Source organism: Leucopleurus acutus, assembly GCF_964270905.1.
Source record: "Leucopleurus acutus genome assembly, chromosome: 6".
NCBI classification, from domain to species: Eukaryota; Metazoa; Chordata; class Mammalia; order Artiodactyla; family Delphinidae; genus Leucopleurus; species Leucopleurus acutus.
In genome coordinates, this window is record NC_139149.1 from 111,858,964 (window position 1) to 111,883,514 (window position 24,551).

The following is a 24,551-nucleotide window of genomic DNA, read 5'->3' on the forward strand; positions in this document are numbered from 1 at the left end:
CACACAAATCAGCAAGGAGGTAGAGAATTATTTTCCTGGCTTAGAGCAAAGGGGATTTCAACAGGAATGGATGGCTAACAGCATTGGGAAAGTGACCATGGAAACTGAACAAGAGATGCTCAGAGTCAACCGTGGCACTTTACATGAGGCACACAGTATATAAAGATAGGGACACAACAGATGTGGGCAAGAGCAGAGATTAAATTACTTTACACAAATAAAGATCTGAGCCTCTGCATGCCACGGTGCTGGTGAAATGAGGAGTAGTGAGTGGAAGGGGATGGATGGCACGCACCAACAGTACCGCAGATGTCTCATGTCAAGCAAATATGGTTGTGGTGGTTCATTAACTGTCGAATGGTAACGTTTCCCAGGAGAAACTCATATTTGGAACTTTACCTATAAAAGCAGTAACTCAAAGCTGTGGGAGCCTGACAGCCCAGCAGGAGGTTTTGACTAGAAAGCTTTTCCATAAGTATGTTGTGACCTGCCTGACCATAGAAATCCAGGTCAGAAAACATAATAGAAACAAGTGTCACATTGGGACTCCTGAGACTGACCTAGATATGCTCCCCCAAACCTCTGTCCTCACTAAGCCCAAGACGGAAGGAAGCACAGGCGACTTCTGTGAGCCAGACTGACTCAGTGGGGAGCAGACAGAAAGGGCTCTCATCTTCCCCTCGACTCCCCACTTCAGCCTGCTCTGTGGGTTGGTACTGCCTGCCCAACCTTGGGTGAAATCTCAGGCAGACCACATGCAAAGTTTTTCCAGTCACTCTTAGCTTATAAACAAATGGCCTCTTTTTCTGGGTATAAAAAGTGCACCTGAAAGCTATTTCAAAACTCCAACTCCTTCCCATCCAGGCCTCCCACAGCTGGGAAGCCTCTGCTTCATGCTCTGTCTTCTCCCTGTCCCCTTACCTGCACTTTGGGCCCTCAGGTGGGGCAATTGTAGGGGCTCCTCAGAGATACCTTGCCAGGGGTCTCTGACTGCAGTTTTGGGGCATGTGCAAAGCTCTCAAGCTGGCCACTTATGACGCCCCACGTTTCTGCAGCCACTTTCTGGTCCACCTGGCCCCTAGCTGGAAGTCTTTTGGGTGGAGTTCTTTTTTTCTTTTCTTTTTTTTTTTTTGCGGTACGCGGGCCTCTCACTGTTGTGGCCTCTCCCGTTGCGGAGCACAGGCTCCAGACACGCAGGCTCAGCGGCCATGGCTCATGGGCCCAGCTGCCCCACGGCACGTGGGATCTTCCCAGACTGGGGCACGAACCCGCGTCCCCTGCATCAGCAGGCAGACTCTCAACTACTGCGCCACCAGGGAAGCCCAAACATAACTTTTATATGCACTGGGAAACCAAAAAATTCATGCTACTTGCTCTGCTGCAAGATTCACTTTATTGTGATGATGTGGAACCAAACCCTCAACATCTCTGAAGTCTGCCTGTGTTGTTAAGTAGGTTTCAAGATGGCATGTATATAAGATCCCATTTTATGAAAAGAAAATATGCATAAAACATATAGAAAAAAAGACAAAACATTTACAACACATAAAAACCTCTGGGTGGTGGTGATGCAGTGATTTTTCTTTTCTACTTCTTCATGTGTTTAGTATCTAAAGTTTCCTAGTTTTGTGACAGGAGAGTAACAGTGGAGCTATTTATTTTTTTTTAAGGAAATTGTGGAGTTTTTTTTTTTTTTAACTGACACACTACTCAGAGCTTTGAGGGTGATTTATTTATGTATTTTTAATAGATCTTTACTGGAGTATAATTGCTTCACAATACTTGTTAGTTTCTGTTGTACAGCAAAGTGAATCAGCCATACGCGTACATATATCCCCATATCCCCTCCCTCTTGAGCCTCCCTCCCACCCTCCCTATCCCACCCCTCTAGGTCATATATGCAACGGAATATTAAAAGCCATAAAAAGAAATGAAATAGAGTTATTTGTAGTGAGGTGGATGGACCTAGAGTCTGTCATACAGAGTGAAGTAAGTCAGAAAGAGAAAAACAAATACTGCATGCTAACACATCTATATGGAATCTAAAAAAAAAATGGAGTTTTTTAAAACATGAACAACTGAAAATTATTATTATTTTTTAAACACAAGACACCCTTGTAGCCCCGTTAAGACTCTGCAGAACGATCCTTGTGACATTGTTTCATGAACCAACCCCTCATGATTTGTTGTCTCTCACCTTGCTCTCTTGGCTCCTAGGTCTGTCCGCGTCGGTATTCTCCAGGGTCGAGTTCTGCTCTGGGGAAAATTCAAGTTCAGGGGCTCATTTACAGAGTTCCCATTTTCCAGTGAATCTGTGGCATGTGAGAAATGTAGGGAGTTAGGAATGTGCATCTCATCTCCCCTTTTCAGGCAATTCTCTCTATGAGACTAGGTCAGTAGCAACTGTCACCCTGAGAGGAGAAGGAAGTGGAGTGAAGAGGGGTGTCCTTCCTCTCATGCCCCCGAAGGGGAATTTGCCACTTTTTGTGCTGTATTCAGTGACCTGCAATGCCATCACAATGAAAATCATAATTATGGTACAAGAAACTTCATAGCCACACACACATCCATCCATACGTGCATGTATAGCGGAAAAAAGAAAATCAGAAATGAGCTTGAAAACTTGGATACAAACCTGGTTAATGTCTTAGAGGACAATAGAACCATAACCACTGGTGTTATCATCTCTACTGGACGAAAATCATTTGCAACTTATCAGTTTTTTAACATCTAACTTTACAATTTCTGAGTCCTAATAGATATTAAATAATAAGTCACCTGCCCTAGAGTGTCAGATCAACCGTAGGTGGCATTGTTAGTTAATGTTCTCGTATGACTTTGAAAGGACACCCCTTAGCAGATGAGATGGGGACTGTCCTCACTTTCCAGACCCAGATCACAAACCGTGAACCCAGAGCGCCAGCCTTCTTTCCTTGTGAGGGGTGGACGGGAGAAGCCCGGTGCTGGGTGGCCTCCTCAGCAGAACAGTGTTTTCTCCTTGGACCCTGGATCAGGGGATGCTGGGCTGTCTTGAGAGTTAACTCCAGGGAGCTAAAATGAGGAAGTCACTTTACAAATAAAGCTGCGAGTCTGATGAGAGTATTTATGGTCTGAACATAAATGGCATCTTGATAAATGGCTGTGGCAGGACATGCTGTGGCCCGTGTGTCTACACTGGCGTCAGCAGCCTCCACTCATCTCGGAGGCAACAAACTTGAGGCTGTCTCCCCATCAACCCCATTTCCCTCTCCAGCCTCATCTCAGACAGAGCCCCACACCCACCTTTTCTCCTGCTCAGAAAGTCCCCCACCCCAGCTTTGGACAGCTGATTCTGCTTTTCTCTCTGCTTTCAACGCTGTAACCCTGCAAGGTCCGATGGGGTAGCCGCTAGCCACGTGGGGCTGTTACACACTTGAAATGTGGCTCATGTGACTAAAGTAAATTCTTAATTTTTTTAAAACTTAAGTTAATTTAAATTTAAAAACTGATAGTTTCATTATTAGAAATCTTTTGAGGTTATTTGGAGTAATCTGGGGATTGTTTCTACTTTGATTAACTTTTCTGGCTGTACATTTAATAACTTCTCTGGCTGTAAACTACTTCTTGGACTGCACATTTTATGAAGTCTAAATCCAGATCAAGAATTTCCCATGAAAATTTAGTATGCAAATTGAGAGAGACTACAAATGTAAAATACCGAACAGATTTCAAAAACAGTACCACAACAAGACTGTAAAATGTCTTATTACTAATTTTTATATCGATTATTGACGGTATGATAAAATTATAATATTTTGGATGTATTGGGTTAAATAGAATGCATTGTTAAAATTAAGTTTACTCATTTCTGTTTACTTTTTAATTTAAAAAGTTTTAAACAACGTATGTGGCTTGCATTACATTTCTGCTGGACAGAGCTGCTCTAACCCCCTTCTCCATCAGCACAGGTTCTGGGACTAGAAGAATCTGAACTCTAGATCAAGCCATACCACTCACTAGCTGTGCGATTTGGGGTAAGTGACTCCGTTTCGCAGGGCCTTCGTTATTTTTTTTTAATCTGTAAAATGGGTATGGTAAGAACTGCCTTGAAATGCCTGCCTGTCTTAGCCAATAAGTACCCACAAGTGCTCAGCCAAGTTAGCTGCTGCTCTTTCTGGCCATGTCCTAATGCATCCTTCAGGGCTCACCTAACATATCATCTTCTTTGGGGGAATCATTCCTAACCCTTCCAGAGGGTCTAGTTTAAAGCCTTTGCCTCTCTTATAAACTTTGCCGCATTGCTTGCAGTAAAATGACACCATTACAATATTTTGGGTTTCTTAAGGGCAGAGACTCCCACTTATTCACGTGTGTGTGCTTTTAACTCTTATGGAAATTTTCAAACATACACAGAAGTTGAGAGAGTAATATACTGTACCAACCACCCTGCTCCCATGGCTATAGTATTCCCATTGTTGTATTTCTCTGGCTTCGCGTGGTACTCAACCCAAAATTCTATGTTTGTGGTAGGTGGCAGACAACCACGCTTTCTTTGCTGCTCCTCGCATCAAGCAGTGGAGTTGATTTCTCCATCTGCTTTTATCTGGACTGGTCCTGGGAGCTGCTTGGACAGAGAGCATGTGGTAGAAGTGACTGTGCAGGCTCTGACCCCGGGTCTCAAGACCTGGAGGCTTCTGTTCCTGCTTTCTGGGAGCCCTGCTGCCATGTGAGCAAGCCCGAGCTAGCCTCCTGGAGAATGAGCCACACGTGGAGCAGAGACAAACAGTCCAGGTGAGGCCCTCGTGGACCAACCAGCTCACTAGCGGCCAGAGAGGCCGTCCTTGACCTTCCAACCCCAGATCAGCCACCAACTCACTGCAGAGGTCAGACAAAGTGGCCCAGACAGAGGAGCCACCCAATCCACCCCCAGAATCAAGAGAAATAATAGATATTGTTGTCCCGTCTCTATGTTTTAAGGGTGGTTTAACATGTGGCAAAAGGCTACTAGATAGAGTTTAACGAAAGTTTTTGAACCAGTTAATGTCTCCCCAGCACACACGGGGCGGCGTGCTATCTGTCCAGTGACAGCTGCCGTACCCCAGGGGCTAAGAAACTGTCACACGGTCCACAACCCCGGCCTGCTGCCCGCTCAGCCACGTGGGCAACTCACAGGGGAAGGAGACTCAGCTCTGACCACCCCCGTTTGTAAACGTTTCTGGTCCTACTCTGCTCAACAGATGTGCTTTGAGCAGATGAAATGTGCTAGGAACTGGTTTAAAAGATTAAGGGATCCTGCTGCAAAGCTATTGCCACGGTATTAATCTTTCATATTTTCAGGACAACAGAAACTCTAGCTATCATGGTGATGGTGAGAGAACAGGATGGAACCTCATGTTAGGAGAGAAACTCGTGTTCCCAGATATCCTTACACATAGACAACTGCAAGTCTCCCTTCTAGAATGCATGGAATCTGGGGGGTTTGCTGAGCCCTGGAACAAGATGGCTCTTTTAATAGAAGCCAGTCTTACTGTATCACTTGGGTCAACACTTTCTCCTGAAGTATCCACATCATCTTATTGGGGGAATTTGAATTCTTTGGATAAGGGCTTCAAAATGTTCCACCTTATTGAACCTGTCCTTGTTCATTTTCAGTGCCTTTTATTCTCCTTTCATTTAAGTGGGCCTTTCAGCCCCAGTGACTCCAACTGGATGTCAAGGGGCAGCTGTGACAGTTGTCCCCGGTACTGACCTGCCAGGTGTCCGCAGTTCTGTTCGGGAGTGCTTCTGGCTTTGCCTTTGCTTCTGTGTCTCACAGTGCGATTGAAGATGGAGTTTCTCTGGATAGGGATGTAGTAATGGGGTGCTTTGTCTTGCATCTCCTGGTCGGCATGGGGCGTCCTCTCTTCTGAGAGGACCTCAGGTCTCACACTGGCCAGCTCACCGATCTCCCACGAACCACTCACTGATTTCTTCTGGGGCTTTCCCAAATCCGCAGAGTCCCTGGTCTCCATGGAAATAAGTCCAATTGTTTCTCAGCAGAATGACTGGAGAACAATAACCTCTCTCAATCGTCCCTGGTTTTGAGTGCTCTAGAATCGAAAGAGAACAGTTTTCAGTCACTGTCATCAGGCTGAAGATGCCATTCAGAGTACGGAATTCCACTCGCATTCAGATTTGAGGAAATTTGAAATAATCTCTGCATCCTGGCGACCACATCGTTGTCAATGAAAATTAACCACTGCAATTTGGATGCATTCATGTGTCATTTTATAATTGAGGTTTGTTAATTCTATTCGGAGGCAACACTTGTGGGGAAGATGCTGAAAGTGGCTTGTGTGACTAACTTTCAAGTACTGTAAACATTTGCTGAATTAATCAAGAGAGGGTAGCAAAAATGGTGAGGGGAACAGGAAACCAAAGCAAGGGAAAGGAAGGTGTATGGCGACAAAAAGAAGGAGTCGTGGGAAGAATAGGAAGGGCCGTCAGAGAGTGGCAGGTCCCAGGACAGTAAATTTAGAGACGGGAAGTCTTTTCTTAAATTGTTATTTATTTTTTAATTGAAGTATAGTTGATTTACAATGTTGTGTTAATTTCTGCTGCACAGAAAAGTGATTCAGTTATACATATATACCTTCTTTTTTTTAATATTCTTTTCCATTCTGGTTCATCATAGGATATTGAATATAGTTCCCTGTGGTATACAGTAGGACCTTGTCGTTTATCCATTCCATGTACAATAACTTACATCTGCTGACCCCAACCTCCCACTGCATCCCTCCCCCAACCGCCTCCCTCTTGGCAAACACAAGTCTGTTCTCTGTGACCGTTAAGTCTGTTTCATAGGTAGGTTCATTTGTGTCATATTTTAGATTCCACATATAAGTGATACCATATGGTATTTGTCTTTCTCTTTCTGACTTACTTCACTTAGTATGATAATCTCTAGCTGCATCCATGTTGCTGCAAATGGCATTATTTTGTTCTTTTTTATGGCTGAGTAGTATTCCATTGTGTGTATGTACCACATCTTCTTTATCCATTTATCTGTTGGTGGGCATTTAGGTTGTTTCCACGTCTTGCCTATGGTGAATTGTGCTGCTATGAACATAGGGGCACATGTATCTTTTTGGATTAGGGTTTTGTCTGCATATATGCCCAGGAGTGGGATTGCTGGATCATATGGTAATGAGGACTGTTTCCATAGTGGCTATACCAACTTGCATTCCCACCAACAGCGTAGGAGGGTTCCCTTTTTAGAAATGGGAGGTCTTAAACCCTGCGAGGACAAACCTCTTGCCATCCCCTGGGGGTCCAGTCTGGTTGGTGGCTGTCCACTGGGGGCTCCAGTCTGGCTGGTGGCTGTCCACTGGGGGCTCCAGTCTGGTTGGTGGCTGTCCACTGGGGGCTCCAGTCTGGTTGGTGGCTGTCCACTGGGGGCTCCAGTCTGGTGGTGGCTGTCCACTGGGGGTCCAGTCTGGCTGGTGGCTCAGTGGCCTCTCTGGTAGGATGATGTATGGCAGCTGCAGGAAGGACGAGCCCTCCCGCATCCCACAGCTATCCCAGGGACTGGAGTAACAGAATGGCCACCTCCCTCTGCGGTGACCATAGAAGGTATAGCATCTGAACCCACGTTTCATAGGAAAAAGGGGTGTATTAGGAACACACCAGGACTGCCAGGCAAATCCCTTTTTCCTCCCAACACAGGCTTTATTCTAGGGTAGGGGTCTTCGAGTGGAATGAACCATGTGCGTCCTTCGAACGAGGTGTAAGCTGGTAGGGGGCTGCCAGACAGGGGAGCCAGGCTAGGAATTCTTTGTGGCTCCCCACCCACTTAGAACCTGGGGTCCCGTGGGTTCTGTGGAGGCTTAGGGGGGATGCACACTGTGTGCAGAGGCTGTGTGTGTATACGTTTTTCTTGATTACGGGTCCAGAACCGCTATCATGTTCTCAAAGGGCTTGGAGACTCAGGAAAGAGACACATGAAGAACCGCGTCTTCTGTCTCTGCTTTCTTGCGCAAAACAGAAAGAATGGGGCCTGGACTTGACAGCACACCCCCCTTTCCTACTGTGCCCCTCTACTTACAGCCAGGTGCCCTGGCTACCCCAAGCCCCGCCTGTGGAGTTCCCCATGGGTGAGTGCTCAAACCCTCCCCTTCCCCCCGACCCCAGGCCCAACACACACCAGGATTTCAGGGCAGTTGGTCAGGTGATCTTAGAATATTCAGGAGGGATGTGGGCTACCCCCACCCCCAGGCAGAGAACATCCTTGTTTATCTAAGGCAGGAATTCAGACTTTCTGGTCAGGAGACATTTGAGGCTCCAAGACCATTCTGGTTCCTAGAACCAGCTACGTAAGGACGCAGAGCAGAAGGTTCACCCTGGGCCGTTGCCTCCTGTCCTCCCTGCCTGAAGGTCTGGTGACATTCGATTAATGACCTGCCCAAGAATAATCAGCCTAGAGAACTGAGCATTAAGGTGTTAGAGATTGAGAAGCATTAAGACAGGGTCCTGCCCTGAGGCAGCTTGGTTGGGGGCAGGGGCACGGCCAGGCTTCTGGGGGCCTGGGAAGCTCCTTCACTGTCAAGGTCAGCGGTGTGACCCCAGCAAACTCCTGTAGTCCCAGCATCCGGCATCCATGTCCTGACCCATAAATGCTGGGTATGCACTATGGGATCTGTTGGACAGGTCCCATCCCGCTAGCTAAACCAGACTTCTCTTGGAGAGTCAGCCTGCAATTTCTGGTGGCCAGAAAGGAGAGCGCAGTGAATGAGAAGGTCACGTTTAGGTTGCCGGACAATTAATAGGACGCCCCTCCCAGGAGCACCTGGGAGGACATTGCGTGTTACAAACACGACGAGGAACCCACAGCTAGTGGGCAGGGTGGGCGATTTTCATTGAAAGCAGGTTTAACCTGAGTCAACGAGGAGATGTAACTACAAAAAAAGCTAAACTGTTTTCGGATCACGTTGTGAGACGAGAGAGATTGGGAGGATGCTGTCCTGGCCAGATGAGTGGGGGACCCCCTGCTCTATGCTCTGGTGAGAACCTGCCCATCCAAAAGGGGGCTGGGTGGACGGGCAGAGAAGACCCAGGAGTGACGAGGGCAAGGTCGTCACACGTACACCCTCTCGGGCACGGGACAGGAGAGTGTGGAATTAGGACCGTGGGCGAGGACAGACTTTAGCTTTGGATTCCAGAGCCGTCTGAAGGTAGCGGTGAATTCCCCGTCCCTGGAGACGTCCAGACAGAGACTGTTGGGATTTTAGGGTTCAGTGACTCTGACATCTTCTCTTTTCCCTTGCCCTCTGGGCCTCCAAGCTGTGTTCAGACTCTGATACTGAGGCTGCTCTCAGCTTAGAATTGATCTGGGGGCAGTACGTGGGGAGGGATCCCGTGGGCAGGTAATGCAGGAGTTAATTATGTGTTGGGACCAGTCTGAGGAGGTCTCTGAACTGGGTTGGGGAGTTCCTACCGCATCCTTGACGACTGTGAGTGAGGAGGTAGTGGGATCCCGGAAGCTCCGGGCAGGCAGGGCTGGGAGGCATCACACAGGTGTATCACCCAGGTGTAGCAGATGGGGGAGGGGATGCAGAAGACGTGTGAGAGGAAGGACAGAATCGTTGACTCAAGGTGGTTTGGGGATGAGCAGGGAGGGGGCCGTCCCAGTGGCAGTGGCGGGCCAGGGTGACTGGGTGGGCCGGTGTTGGGTGGGAGTGAAGCCAGCCTGGGATTGGAGCACACTGGTTTCAGGGACGTGCCGTTGGAAAACCTTCCAGGAGGAAAGTCTGCAGTTGGAAATCCTTGACTGTTACAAACAGGGCATCCCCTGCTCTGACCGCGGGGTATCTCGAAGGCCCTACCATGTTGCGGCCCTGAACACGTACTGTTTTTTGGCATTCAAGATTATTATTATGATCGTTATCATCACCATTATTATTTTAGGCTGCTTTAAAGAATTAAGGTATAATTTACATACAGTAGAATGTGCCTTTGTTAAGTGTATCGTTCTGAGTTTTGATGAAAGCATACAGATCATGTCACCACAGTTGAGATACAGGACATTCAATCACCCCAGAGTTCCCTTGTGCCCCACTGTGGTCAGCCCCTCCCCTGCCCCCAGCCCCCGGCGACCACCGATCTGTAACTGTTCCTCCAGTTTGCCTTTTCATGACTGTTGTGTAGGTGGAACTACAGCCTTTGGCGTCTGGCTTCCTTTGGTTGGCGTGAAGAATTTGCCACCCAGCCCGGTTGCAACAGTAATGATCGCCAGTGTTATGAATTCGTGGAAGCCAACACAATATATTGTGAAGGGCACTCGTCTGGGAGTCAGGGGACTTGGGTGCAAATCTCCTTTTCCTGCTGCCTGTAATCACCTACTTACACTGGGCAAGGCAGGGCCTCAGTTTCCTGTCCAGGAAACATGGTTTTGGGTGGGTGTTCTTGGGGGCTCCTTAGCGAACTCTCAAATTCTGTGATCTGGGGAGACTCATAGAGCCCTCAGAGGGAAGCTCTGAGTGGTGACAAGAACCCTGGGGATTGCTCTGAAATGTCCCTATCATTTTCTTTAACTGAGGCGGCTCTGAAACCTTGAGAAAATGTATTCCATCCTTAAGACACCACACACACACACACACACACACACACACACACACACACACACGCACACGCACACGCACATACAATTTGTGAAACCTGGAAAAACAACTCTGATTGCACCTCAATTACTGCCTATTCCAGGCAAATGTGTTCTGCATCTGCAATATGTTTACAATCGCTACAATTCTTCTATATCCATTCATTGCTGGAAAGGCTGACAGCCCTCCCCCACCTTCTAATGTTTTCCTTAAACTCCCAGTAGCTTTAAGCCCCATGTCTTACTGTTTCAGGTGGCTTCAGGGTGGAAGTGCACGGGAGTGGCTCTGTGATTGGAAGGGGGGCTTATGGCAGAACTGCACTTGCACAGTATTCATTCATTCGTTCGTTCATTCACTCATCATCAAGCGTTGCCGCCATGCTGTCCATGTCTGGCACCTGCTGGCATGGTGTACACAGCTTCATTTCCATGCTGCCCACATTCCCCTGTTAGGAAGCTCCAAAAGACAGGACTCGGTCTGTTTTGTTCACTGCTGTTCCTGGTGCAGAGGGCACACAACAGCAGTCTGTAAACATGTGCTGCTTACAACAGTGAACGTGCATGAATTACCTCCGTGAGGTCGATGGGGTCATTAGCACCATTCATAGATAAGGAAGCTTCGGTAACTTGTGCAGGATCGCACGGCTGGTATATGGTGCAGCAAATGTCACACCACATGTGTCTGGCTTGTTTGCTGGGCCAACCTGTGATGTGGTCAAAAGATGCTGTTGTAAAGACTGGCTGAAGGCTGGCCTGGGTGAATGAAGGCAGGAGCTGGGCTCGTAGTCTTCCCTGTCCGTGCTAGCTATGTGGCTTCCGGCACATGAGTCAAGAGCCGCTGTTAGACTTCCCAGCACTGGGCTGAGGGCCAGGGGCCTCCCTGCATGAGTCAGTTGCCTGTGGGAGGTCAGGATCCATGGGAGTAGCTGGTGGGGGAGGGGAGTGGGGAGCTGACTGCAAGCCCGGCTGTGAGCACGCCAGCCAGATGCTGGGGGAGGGGGCGGAGGACAGCATGGTGGGCAGGAGGAAACGCATCCTCTGGACCAGGGCTTCACAGGCACTCATGTGCAGGGGCTCTTAGAATGCAGCTCCTGACTCAGGGGGTCCAGGGTAGGGCCCAGGATTCAGGGCTGTGAGTGCAAGGACCAGCCTTGAGAAAGGTCCTAGTGCAGCAAAACCACTGCACCCATGACAAGTGTGGGAGGGGGCCCCGGGGCACTCAGCCCTCGCTTTGGCCCGGTCCGCACGGCATCGCCACAGGTCAGAGGCAGACAGAAGTCTGGATGGAGAGCAGGGCTGGGGCAGGAAGAGGGGAGGGGGCCTGAAGCAGGTGCTGTCCTTCCCCTGTCCCCTTCTGGCTCTTACAAGGGAAAGAAGTGGGGGGAGGGAGGGATGGTGGAAAACAAGAGGATGTGAAGGAAGAGCCCTCCCCAGGGACCAGGGGATGAAGCACATCTAGGCTCTAGACGGGAGAGCTGGGCCCCTACTCTGAACGGTCTCTCTGGGCGCTGGGATGGCCCAGTAAGACCTGGTCCTGCCTTCCTGCAGCGAAAGGTGCTACAGAAGGGAACAAATACTACAGGGCAGAGAGGCAGTGAGCAAGGAGGCCAGTGGAAGGCCCTGTGCGGGGAGGGTTGTGGTGAGCAGATCACAGGGAACCCTGGGAGGGGGAGCTTCGTTCTCAGGCCAGTCAGAACCTCCTGAAGGGCTGCGCGAGCTCGTGCCTGGAGCCGGGGCTTATGCTTGAGCTTGGGCTCGGCCGAGCAGGGCTTGAGCAGGGGGAGACCCTGGCAGCTCCAGGCAGGAACACTTGGGAAGAAGTCTCGACAGGACCACACTGAAGACCACCTTCATCTCCAGGGAGGAGCCAGGGCACTGGGACGCCGGTCTGTGCTAGCCGTCCACGCAGGGGGCCGGGGGAATGTGGTTGGCAAACGTGGCCTGAAAGGGGTGGGAGAATGAAGACCCCTTAGCTGTGACGTGACAACAGGAAGGGCCTCAAGGCACTGACCCAGGGCCAGGTGAGATGGGGCCCCTAAGAGGGAGGCAGGCCTGGCTCATCCCAGCTCACCTGCGTCATTTCAGTCCTGTCCTGGAATTGGTACTTAGACGCCTTCCCAGTCAATGGCAGTGTTTGCCTTGAGCTATAGACGACAAAGGCTTTTTTTCCCCCTTTCCTTTCCTCCCTCCCTCCCTCCTTTCCTTCCTTCCTTCCTCCCTCCCTCCCTCTCTCCCTCTGTCTCTCTTTCTTTCCCTCTCCTTTCCCTTCCCTTCCCTTCCTTTCCTTTTCTTTTCTTTCTTTCCCCAGAGCAAAGAAAGAAAACTAGTGAGGAAGATTTTAGGCAGCAGAGGAACCACATGAAATTTCTGGTTTGGTAGAAAAGCCCTGGCGAGGAAAGGAGCTAGGAAATTTGCCCCAGAAGCTGCTCTGCTGTCAGGACGACTTTCACTGTGAGAAACCCAAATGTAACACTTGACAGTCATAGAAAATGTGGAAAGAGCTGCCAACCACGAGGAAGACAGCTGTGGCCCTGCCCCTGGAGACGCCGCTGGGAACGTTTCGGTGTTCTCTGCGGGAACAGAGGGGAGGAAGGGAATGGGAGGCACAAGGAGAGCAGGAGCCTGGGAGAATCTGAAGTGGAAATTCAGAAATTGGGGAACAATGGTGGGGGAGAGGCCAGATCAGAAAGGTAGCAGGAGAAGGGGAGTTGGGAGCAAGTTCCAGCTGTGTGGTGGCCACACTGGGGGTGGGGAGGGGCTTGGCTTTAGGAGATGGGGGGGGGGTCCTTCCAAGACCCAGACCAGGGCGAATGGGGGAGGCAAGTGTATAGAAATAACGGCGGGGGAGGGGACGGGCAGGGTCGGGCAGGAGTGGTTAGGTTTGGTCGGGTGGCCTCTCGGCGGCCGCTGCACGTTTGGGCAGAGGCCTGAAGGAAGCCAGGGAGTGAGCCCGGGGCAATGACGGGATGCAGAGCTTCCGAAGTGGATTTGTTGACTCTCTTTTGGCTCAAGAGGGAGAAAGGCCAAAATGAACCCTGGTTTTCCTTGAAGGCTGTTGAACTGATACACTGGGAAAGGAAGCAGGAGTTTGAGGGAGACATTGGACCTGAGATCAGAGAGAGGGCACACGTGGCAGGAAGCTGGACCTGAAAATGGTCCTTCGTGACAGAGGCTGAGCCAACCAGAAGTTACCTGGAAGGATGAGTACGAATTACAGTAACAACTCAGCACCGACTTAACAATAACAGTTTCTAATCCAAACAACCATCTCTTTAGAGGCAAGAACACTGGAACACCGTGAAATAAAGAGTGTTCTCAAAGCTGCCAGGCTGCTGCATCCGTCTGGGGCCACCCGCTTCCCACTGCGCCACCATCAGCGCTGCATCCTAGCAGCCCAGGCCACACACACAAGATGGGAAGTGGGTTAGACACAGCGACAAAACTCATGTGCAGGATGAAACGGATTGTGATAGATCAAATGTGAACAGCACTCCTTTTCCCGATGATGCAACAGAAATCAGTGAAATTAAGTTTAAACCTGGGAACTGGACAGTGGTATAGAGAGGGTGAGTGCATTTCTTTTTTACACGGTGGTACTTAAATGTCTGAGAGTAGTGGGACATGAACATGCATGCAACTCTCTATCTGTCCATCTACCTATTTATTTATCTATCTATTATCTATCTATCTATCATCTATCTTCCCATCTATCTAGCCATCCATCCATCTATCTCTCTATCTATCCATCCATCCACCTATCTATCTATCCATCCATCTATCTATCTATCCATCTATCCATCCACCTATCTATCTATCCATCCATCCATCCACACACACACATAAGCTGCAACATGAGGGAGGAAGAAAGCCAGAGGCTAAAAAAACAAACTAGGTATCCCTGCTGGCAAAAAGCAGTTAGCAACAAGCATAAGGGAGCAGAGATCTGAGCACAACTGAGCAGCATCCCTGTGGGCAATGGAAGAAAGAATGGGTCAGATGAAAGGACACCAGGTGGCACTACAGGTGGTGGAAGGCACAAGGGAAGGCAGAAAATCTTCAGATAATGAAACTTAAAAAAAAAAAAACCTTTTACTTTAGTTTTACAGAAAAGTTGCTGACAATGGAATTTTAAAATCAGCTCTTCAAGGAACCAAAGAGCTCTGAGTACAGTAGGAAGTAGTTCATTCTTTGGCGGTCCTCACCCCTTCAGTGGGTGTTCAGTGTAAGCGAGCAGCAAGAAATCGGGAAGTGAGAGTCAGGGAGAGTGAATGGTGGAGGCTGAGAAACCCCAGCCGTATCACCACGTGCTGGAGGGGCCCTTGTCGGGGTCTCGGAGCTGGGACAGCCTGGCCTAGAACCTTCCCCCATTGCTTGATGTCTGTTCCACATGCTCTTTCCCACTCTCTTTCTGGCACGTGGTGGGGGGGGTTTGGGAATTTGTCCTTCATCCTCAGAAGACCGGAACGAACTCTTGGGTAAGATGACAGCTCAAGTTAACCCCAGCTCCCTGCTTCTCACCGGATACCAGTGCAACCCTACAACAGGAAGACAGCCACCCCGCTAGGGAAGCTAAAATGAAGCATTGAGTTTATGCGGGGACTATAGCCGGCTCCTCCGCTAAAGATTCTAAGTAAGATTCTAAGTAAGATTAAGAAGCATCACTGATGGCTGGCTTGAGCTTTACCAGTTTATAAGTCAAAAGGTAAAACTGGGAGGGAAATACGTAGAGGAGAAACATCAAACAAGGTGATGGAAGCAGCCCAGGGTGTAGAGCAGGATTTTTCCTGTCGCTCTGGAATTGCTGCTAAGGCCAAACAGAGCTTAGTTCTCTTCAAATTTCTGCTGCAGCTTGGGTCAGCCAGCAAACCACCCCGAGGGATTACTGAAGGAGGTACGCCTCCTCCCAGCACCCCACCTTGATAAAGCAAGAAGAGGAAGAGGGGAAGAGTCTGGCCTTTTGGAACGCCACATGCCGTGCAAAGAGGAAAGTGGTTCCCAGGGAGCATTGGAAAAACCCAGGAAGGGGAGACTCCCAGCCAGGAGTCGCAGAGCTGTGGAATCCATGGGCCTGCTCCAGAGTCTCCTGGAAGAGGGTTCCGAGAGCCTAGGGTGGCGACGCCTTGTCTTTTTGTCACCGCAACTGTGCTTCCTGAGGTTTGGGGATACACTGAACACGGGACTGGAGGTAGCTTTGGGCTGGAGGATTTCTGAGGACAGGGGCCTCACACTGTAGGGCTTGAAGGGACCATGACCTGGTGTGTCCTAGAAGGAGACAAAGCATGCCCACTTCGTCCTTGTTCTCCATGGTGTTCGGTGAAGCCCACGCAGAAGATCCCAGAGTTCCCTAAAGTTCCTTAGAGCCCAGAGGTTGGCAAGAGGTAGGGGTAGGGGCTGCCCAGGTGGCCACTTGGCCAAGCAATGAGATGCCCAAGCTGGAGAAAAGGTTGGGAGCATACATGTACCTATAGGATCAGAGGGAGATATGGTGGCCTCTCTGGGAGGGATGGTCTCCAGTAGGGCAGGAAGGGAAAGCGGAAGAGGTACAGCTGAACACTAGCCCCAGACCACCTCGAATACTGCATCAGCAGAGGCATCAGAGCCAGGCTGAACCAGAGGGATGCCTGCTACCATGGACAGGCAGCCAGCCAAACAAGGAGCCCTCGACTTGCTGATCACTGCTCGCTGCCCAACCCCTGAGGAGGGGAGAAGCGTGTGGAGGTGTCTCCAGGCCAGGTCTCCTACCCACCACGCCCCAAACAGTCTAGCCTGTGCTATAGGGAGGGGAGAGAAACTTTGAATAGCGTGAGGTTGAACTTTGGAAAATTTGAACACGGCTGAAAAGGGCAAAGGATGTGAACAGATAGTTCACAGAAAATACAAATCCCTCTTAAGAACCTGTGAAAGATTTTTCAACCCCATGTCTGTAGGAAGAGAAGAACTCCAAAACATACTGAGATCTTTTTTTTTCACTTATTATTTTAGCAAAAAAAAAGAAATCAAAACTTTGAAAAGTGATTGGCAAAGCCTAGGGGCAACAGGCATCCCCTCCCCCCATCACTGCTGGTGGGATTTTATGTTGATTCCGTATCCATGGGGACAGTTTGGTAACCTCTATCACGGTAAAAAGCAAGTATGCTTTAGCCCAGCAATCCCACCTGCAGGAATCTGGCCCATGGATCTGTTTGCAGATGCAGGGAGTGGCCCGTGTACAGGTGACCCCCTGCAGCATTGTCTTGGAGAAAGAGATCAAAGATGCTATGATTTCTTTCAATCAGGAACTGATCACACCAATTAGAAAAGTCTAAACATTTCCATCAATGGAATAAGATGCAGTTGTACTGATCAAGAAAGAATCCTAAGCTATCTCAAGAAAGCAAAAGGGCACAAGAGTATTATGTTTCCACCAGTGTAAAAAGGGAAAGTATATTCAAATTTATTTGGATGTGCCTAAAAATTTCTGGAAGGAGTTACAAAAAATTAGTGTCAGTAGTTACATGTATACATATTTTTATTAGATGTGGGAGCTTGGGCAGATGGGAAATAGGATTGGGAGGGAGACAGACTTTAAAATACATGCCTTTTAATATATTATATATATTTTTAAAATAAATTTATTTATTTACTTATTTTTGGCTACATTGGGTATTCGTTGCTGCGCACGGGCTTTCTCTATTTGTGGCAAGCAGGGGCTACTCTTTGTTGTGGTGCACGTGCTCTCATTGTGGTGGCTTCTCTTATTGTGGAGCATGGGCTCTAGTAGTAGTCGTGAGCTTCAGTAGTTGCAGCATGTGGGCTCAGTAGCTGTGGCACACGGGGTCAGTAGTTGTGGCTTGCGGCTCTAGAGCGCAGCCTCGGTAGTTGTGGCACACGGGCTTAGTTGCTTCGCGGCACGTGGGATCTTCCCAGACCAGGGCTCGAACCCATGTCCCCTGCACTGACAGGCAGATTCTTAACCACTGCACCACCAGGGAAGTTCCCTTTTAATATTTTTTGATTTTTAAAGGTTATGTCAATGTATTAACCTATTTGAAAATTAAATAGATAAATCTTTTGAGGAAAAATGAGTAGGACAGAATCTTAAATACAGAAAAAGAAAAAAAACCACTTCTAAAAACTGAAGGAGACAGGGAAGTTACGGGATCTGACCAAGAAGCCACGAAGAGCCCTGCTAGGCAGCAGGGTAGTGAGCGTGGTCAGAAGAAAACTGCTAGCCATAACAGGGAAAAATAAAGCTGTTTTATGTTTATACCTTAAAAAACTGAGATTTCCCCAAAAATCAGATACAGAATAAGAATGAACTGTTAAATGGAATGTTTTAATTAACATTCTCAGAGTAATTTAATAACAGAGGCAATTTCATAATCATTAGGCAGTCTTAATACAATATAGCATATCAGTGCATTAGTGACGCAATTAAACATGAATCTCCAGGAAAGACCTTTAAAAATGAAACTAGAAGGAAAATTCATCATGAGAAAAAATACTGTGCACGTCTCAAATGCAGCAATGCTGAAAAGTCAGTGCAGGATGCTGCTCTCATTGTTAGTAACTTGTTTCTTGGGGGTTTAGCCAAAGTAATGAGACATAAAATAAATGTTGTCAGAAAGGAAGATGAAATAACTATTATTTGCAGTGATTTGTATGCCTAGAAAGCCCAAAGAACCAATTAAACTATCGGAATTACAAATAATTCAGCCCAGGGCCAGAATAGGATAGATTTACTACATGTCAACAATAACAAGAAAATAGAGAGCTTCCAATCATAGTAGAAACAAAACCAGAAAATGTGGGATAATTGTATATGTAAATACAATCTATATAAAGGAAAAACTTGGGAGATGGAAGGCGCTTACATCTTTAGAGAAGCGCTAAAGCTATGGGTTTTTCTTGGATGGGAAAATGGAAAATTAAAAATATGTCAATTCTCACCGAGTTAATATAGAGTTTTAGTGCCATTCCACTAAAAAATTCCAATTAAAAAAACCCCCATTGGAATGTTTCAATAAAATGATTATGAAGTTCATAGGCAAGATTGGCGGATAGGCAAGATTAGCTCAAACTTTTTGAGAAACATGAGTAATAAAGAGTCTACTTCTCCTAAATATCATAAGATGCTACAATAATAAAAGGACTGTGGTACTGGCACAAGGTAGTCAATCAGTAAAACAGAGTGGCATCACAAACATAAAAAACGGAGGGTTTACAAAACCAGACAAAAATGTCACAAGAAAAGAAAAATATAGACCAATGTCTCTTATTAGTATAGATGAAAAAGACCTCAAGACAAGGCTAGCAAACTGATATATAAAGAAGATTATACACCATAACCAAGTAGAATTTATCCCTGGAATGCACAGTTGGTTTAACACACAAAAATCATTTAATGTAATGCACCATACCAATGAAATAAAGGACAAAACAACATGATCATCTCAATAATTTGGCATCAATTAGGACTTGACAAAAATCCAACAATCCTTCATGATACAAGTATTCAACAAACCGTATAAAGAAGAAAACTTCCTCAACTTGTTAAAGGGCATCTATGAAAACCCCACAGCTAATACTGTACTTAGTTGTGAAAGACTGGATGTTTTCTAATAAATCAGGAGGAAGATAAGGATGCCCACTCTCATCACTACTGTTCAACATGGCAGTGGAGGTTCTAGCCAGGAAAATTAGGCAAGAAAAATAAATAAAAGATACTCAGATCGGAAAGGAAGGAGTAAAACTCTATTTGCAGATGACATGATCTCATATTTAGAAAATCCTAAGGAATGCCCTAAAAAAACTGTTGGAAATAAGTTCAGCAAAGTTTTATGATATAAGATCAATATTATTTTTTTACACTAGGAATGAACACACCAGAAATGAAATTAAGAAAAGAATTCCATTTATAATATAATCAAAAATATTTAGGAATATAAATTTAACAAAACACAAAATTTATATGCTGAAAACTATAAAATATTATTGAAAGAAATTAAGGAAGACTTAAATAAATGGAAAGACATTCCATTTTCATGGATCAGAAGAATTAATATTGTTAAAGTGGTATTGCTCCCCCAAACTGATCTACATATTCAACACAATCCGAATCAAAACCCCAGCTGGCTTCTCTGCAGACATTAATAAACTGATCATAAAATTCATATGGAAAATTCAAGGACCCATGCCAAAACAATCTTGAAAAAGAATAAAGTTGGACTTACATTTCCTGATTTCGAAACTTACTACAAAGCAACAGTAAAGATGTGGTACATATATACAATGGAACAAAATTGGGTCATTTGTAGAGACGTGGATGGACCTAGAAACTGTCACACAGAGTGAAGTAAGTCAGAAAGAGAAAAACAAATATTGTATATCAACACATATATGTGGAATCTAGAAAAATGGTACAGATGAACCGGTTTGCAAGGCAGAAATAGAGACACAGATGTAGAGAACAAACGTATGGACATCAAGGGGGGGAAGTGGCGGGGAGGGTGGTGGGATGAATTGTATGTATAAAATAGATAACTAAATAAGAATGTGTGGTATAAAATAAAATAAAATAAAATTCAAAAAAAAGACAGTGTGGTACTGACACAAGGATAAACATATAGATCAATAGAATAGAACTGAGAAGCCATAAATAAACCTATCCATCCATCCATCCATGAACAACTGATTTTTTTAAATTTTATTTATTTATTTATTTATTTATTTTTGGCTGCATAGGGTCTTCATCGTGGTGTGCGGGCTTCTCATTACAGTGGCTTCTCTTCTCTTGGGCTCTAGGTGCACCGACTTCAGTAGTTGTGGCTTGCAGACCCTAGAGCGCAGGCTCAGTAGTTGTGGCGCACGGGCTTAGTTGCTCCGTGCCATGTGGGATCTTCCTGGAGCAGGGCTTGAACCTGCGCCCCCTGCATTGGCAGGCGGATTCTTATCCACCACACGACCAGGGAAGTCCAAGATCAACTGATTTTTGACAAGAGTGCCAAGACCATTCAATGGGCAAACAAGTCTTTTCAACAAATGGTGCTGGGACAACTGAGTATCTACAAGCAAAAGAATGCCTTTGTGTTTCTACCTCATGCCATATAAAAAAGTTAACTCAAAGTGGGTCAAAGGCCTAAATGTAAAAGCTAAAACTATAAAATTATCAGCAGAAAACATAGGCATAAATCTTCTTGACATTGGTTGCTTAGATATGACACCAAAAGCACAAGCAACAAAAGAAAAAAGAAATTAGACGTCATTAAAATTAAAAACTTTTGTGCTTCAAAGAACATCATCAAGAAAGTGGAAATATAGCTCAAAATAGAAGAAAAATTTTGCAAATCGTATATCTGATAAGGGTCTTATATCTAGACGATACAACTCAATAATAAAAATAAATAACCCAATTAAAAGATGCCAAGGGAATCTAAATAGACATTTCTGCAAAGAAGTTGTACAAATGGCCCATAAGCACATGAAAGCTTGCTCAACGTCACTAGTCATCTGGGAAATGCAAATCAAAACCACAACGAGATACTATGTCATAGGATGGCTGTAATGAAAAAACAGGTAATAGCAAGTGTTGGTGAGGGTGTAGAGAACCTGGAACCCTATGCACTGCTGATGGGAATATAAAATGGTGCGGGCATTTTGAAAAATAGTCTGGCAATTCTTCAAAAGATTAAATGTAGAATTACCTAGCAATTGACCTAGCAATTCCATTCCTAAGAATATTCTCAAGAGAAAGGCAAACGTATGTCCACACAAAAAGTTGTACATGAATGTTCACAGCCGCATTATTCGTAACAGGCAAAAAGCGGTAACAGCCCAAATGTCTATCAACTGATAAATGGATAAACACAGTGTGGTAATCTATTTAATGGAATAATAGTCAGCTATAAAAAGAAATAGTATTGATATATGCTACAACATGAATTTACTTTGAAAGCCTTTTGCTAAGTGGAAGAAGTCAGTAACACAGGACCACATATTGTCTGATTTCATTTATATGAACCACCCAGAAAAGGCAAATCCACAGAGAAAGTAGATTCGTGGCTGTCAAGGGCTGAAAGGGTTGTAGGGAGTGGGGAGTGAGTGACTGTCAATGGGGATGGGATTTCTTTGGGGAAGATAATGACAATGTTCTAAAATTGATTGTGGTGATAGTTGAATGACTGCAAACACACTAAAGACCATTGAATTGTTTATTCTAGAAGAGTGACTTGTGTGGAATGTGAATTATAGTTCAATAAAATTGTTTTTCAAAAAAGGAGCCTGTCAATAATGTTTGGAATATTGATTAGCCATTTGGGAAAAGTATCAGTTTAGATCTAAAAACAAATCCCTCAAATAAACTCCAAAGGAACTAAAGCATTAAATATCTTCTTCAAACTATAGAATATTTTTTAAAATTACATATGACATCTTATTACGTTTGCCTCCCATTAATAATGTGTCTAGAGAATATTCTAGCTCAATGAACTAAGTATATATACATACCCTTTTAACAGTTGCATAATAGTCTATGTCATTTATATTTACATCACTTTATTATTGTTTAATTTGTTTCAATTGTCTCTTTTAATATATGTTTAAATTAGGTTCTTTTTTGTAAAAATGAAACAACCCATTCAAGTTACTTGAAGAAAAAGGAGGCTGGGAAAAGATGAACACAAGGCCTAGACTGGGCCAAGGTGTGGTAGGGACTGGTCCCTCCACCTCCGTCCGGGGTCAAAAAGTAGAATATTTTGAGAAGGAATTAAATGGTTCCCAAACAGAGGCAGTATAGGTGTTGAGAGCCTCCGTTGAGTGGAGCCGACACAGCATAGTTGTCAATCCTGTTCAGCCCCTCACTGGTTGAACTGGGCGTGTGACTTCCCCTTGGGGCCTCCTGTTCCTTGACTGTCATGTAGGGAGGACGGATGTCACCTAAGTCCTGAGACTAATGCGGGGATGCACAGTGCTGGCAGTCAGTGTGTGGTAGCTGTTTGCTTTATGTGTTATTATGCAAATTAACACAGAGATAGTATTTCCCTCTATAAATATAATACATATTTATACCTATGTCTCACTTATCCAACAGCATAAACTAAAAAGAGGACAAACGAAAGAAGAATAAAAGGATAGGGACATAAAACAACGAGGGATAAGGTTAAAAAATTCCTATTATAAAGACTCTTGCTCCGAATGGGCCCAAATTATCCCTAAGCTTCCCAGCAACCGTCATGGAGAAGGAAAATGTGTCAGTGACTCATTCTACCGCATTCAGGGATAAAAACTGACCAGTTGCTCAGAAAAAAGTTGTTAGTACTGAGGGATTTCTCTCAAGGGCTTTTATGGAACAGGGTGATGTAGGATAGTGATTTTCAAACTTTGAAGAGCCTGTTTAACGTAAGAATTCCTGGGGCCCAAGCCCAGATTTTGGACTGAGTAGGGCCGAAGTGGGTCTCAGGGATGTGCATGGCATAGACTGTCCCGGCTGATGCAGGGGTTTCAGTCCGTTCATTCCAGTAGGTGGGCTTTCTCCTGGGTCCACAAGGTCACACATGCAGACAGCATTCATCAGACACTTCTTCCTCTTGCCTCCTTCCGTGTAGGCTGATGGCTTCACACAAAACACAACCAAGCAGACGTGATTCTTCAGGTGACACAGGGCAGGCTTCTGCCTGATTGGAGGATGCACTTGCCATCTTCCCCTTGGAGTTTCGATAAACATTTGGAGGGATCACCCCGAGCTGGAGCTCCTGGGTAAGTGCCTAGACGTGGCACGTCTGGTTGCCTGTTAGCTTCCCGCACAGAATAGACGAGGGGTGGAGGGGACGACACACTTCCCTGGTGGCGCAGTGGTTAGGAATCGCCTGCCAATGCAGGGGACACGGGTTCGAGCCCCGGTCCAGGAAGATCCCACATACCGCGGAGCAGCTAAGCCCGTGCGCCACAACTACTGAGCCTGCACTCTAGAGCCCGCAAGCCACAACTACTGAGCCCACGTGCCACAACTACTGAGCCTGCCTGCCTAGAGCCCGTACACCACAACAAGAGAAGCCACTGCAAAGAGAAGCTCGTGCACCGCAACGAAGAGTATCCCCTGCTCACTGCAACTAGAGAAAGCCCACGTGCAGCAGTGAAGACCCAACACAGCCATAAATAAATAAATAAATAAATGTATTTAAAAAAAAAAAAAAAGAATAGACAAGAGGGCTGGGGAGAGCTGACATCCTTAAGGAAAATGAGGGGATAGTATCCCTCCAGGAGGGCCAAGATTATCCTCATAAGGAACACTGTTTTGAATCTACTCTAGCCCACAGGCAGAAGGCCATGGAGCCACAAAGCCGCATTCTGTGGTTGTCAAGGTCCTGAAATGTCTCGCCTGGAAAATTCCTTGGCAGGTGAGGCAAGCTTCTTCTTTCGGCCTCCAACCCCACCCCCCAGAGTCAAGCATCCACAGAATGTCTTTCCTTGTGCAACACTATTTCCTGGTATCTCCTCCAAGATAAACGCATTGTGAAGGTAACTGAATGAGGCAGCTTGTTCTCTGGAAATATTACCTATAAACCAGGGGAAAATGGGAGCAGCAGTGTTGACCGAAGATGGCAGCATTAGTTGGAGACGTTTTGATCTACAGTCCCTTTCTGGTTTTAATTAGCCAGCTTGTCCTCTTGTCTATTGAGGCCACTTTTAGGTTAAATTCATAAAACCTATTGGCCAAGGATAAAAGAATGCCCAGCTTTTTATTTTCTGGAGCCAGGAGAGGACCCCCAGATCACGCCGAAGTGACTTCAGTCAATAATTAGACTGTACAGTGAAGAGGGAGGTGACACTTCTATTTCACCCTGTCGTATAGTTAAGACAAATTTTTAAACCTAAATATATAGTAGAATACAGAAAGTGCCCGTATTCTAAGTATAGATACCGATGGTTTACACACTGTAACCACACCCAGAGCCAGAAAGAG

General features: G+C 46.2%; 1 protein-coding gene across 1 annotated transcript in view; it reads right to left on the reverse strand.

The window, feature by feature from the left end:
• NGEF (neuronal guanine nucleotide exchange factor) overlaps positions 1-24,551 on the reverse strand; it is a 113,144-nt gene that overhangs the window by 70,265 nt on the left and 18,328 nt on the right. The window contains exons 2-3 of the mRNA XM_082841217.1: positions 5,729-6,068; positions 2,198-2,312 (exon numbers count right to left, since the gene is read on the reverse strand). Of these exons, the coding sequence (XP_082697343.1) occupies positions 2,198-2,312; positions 5,729-5,990 (377 nt within the window). The 5' untranslated portion in view covers positions 5,991-6,068. The remainder of the gene's footprint in view (positions 1-2,197; positions 2,313-5,728; positions 6,069-24,551) is intronic.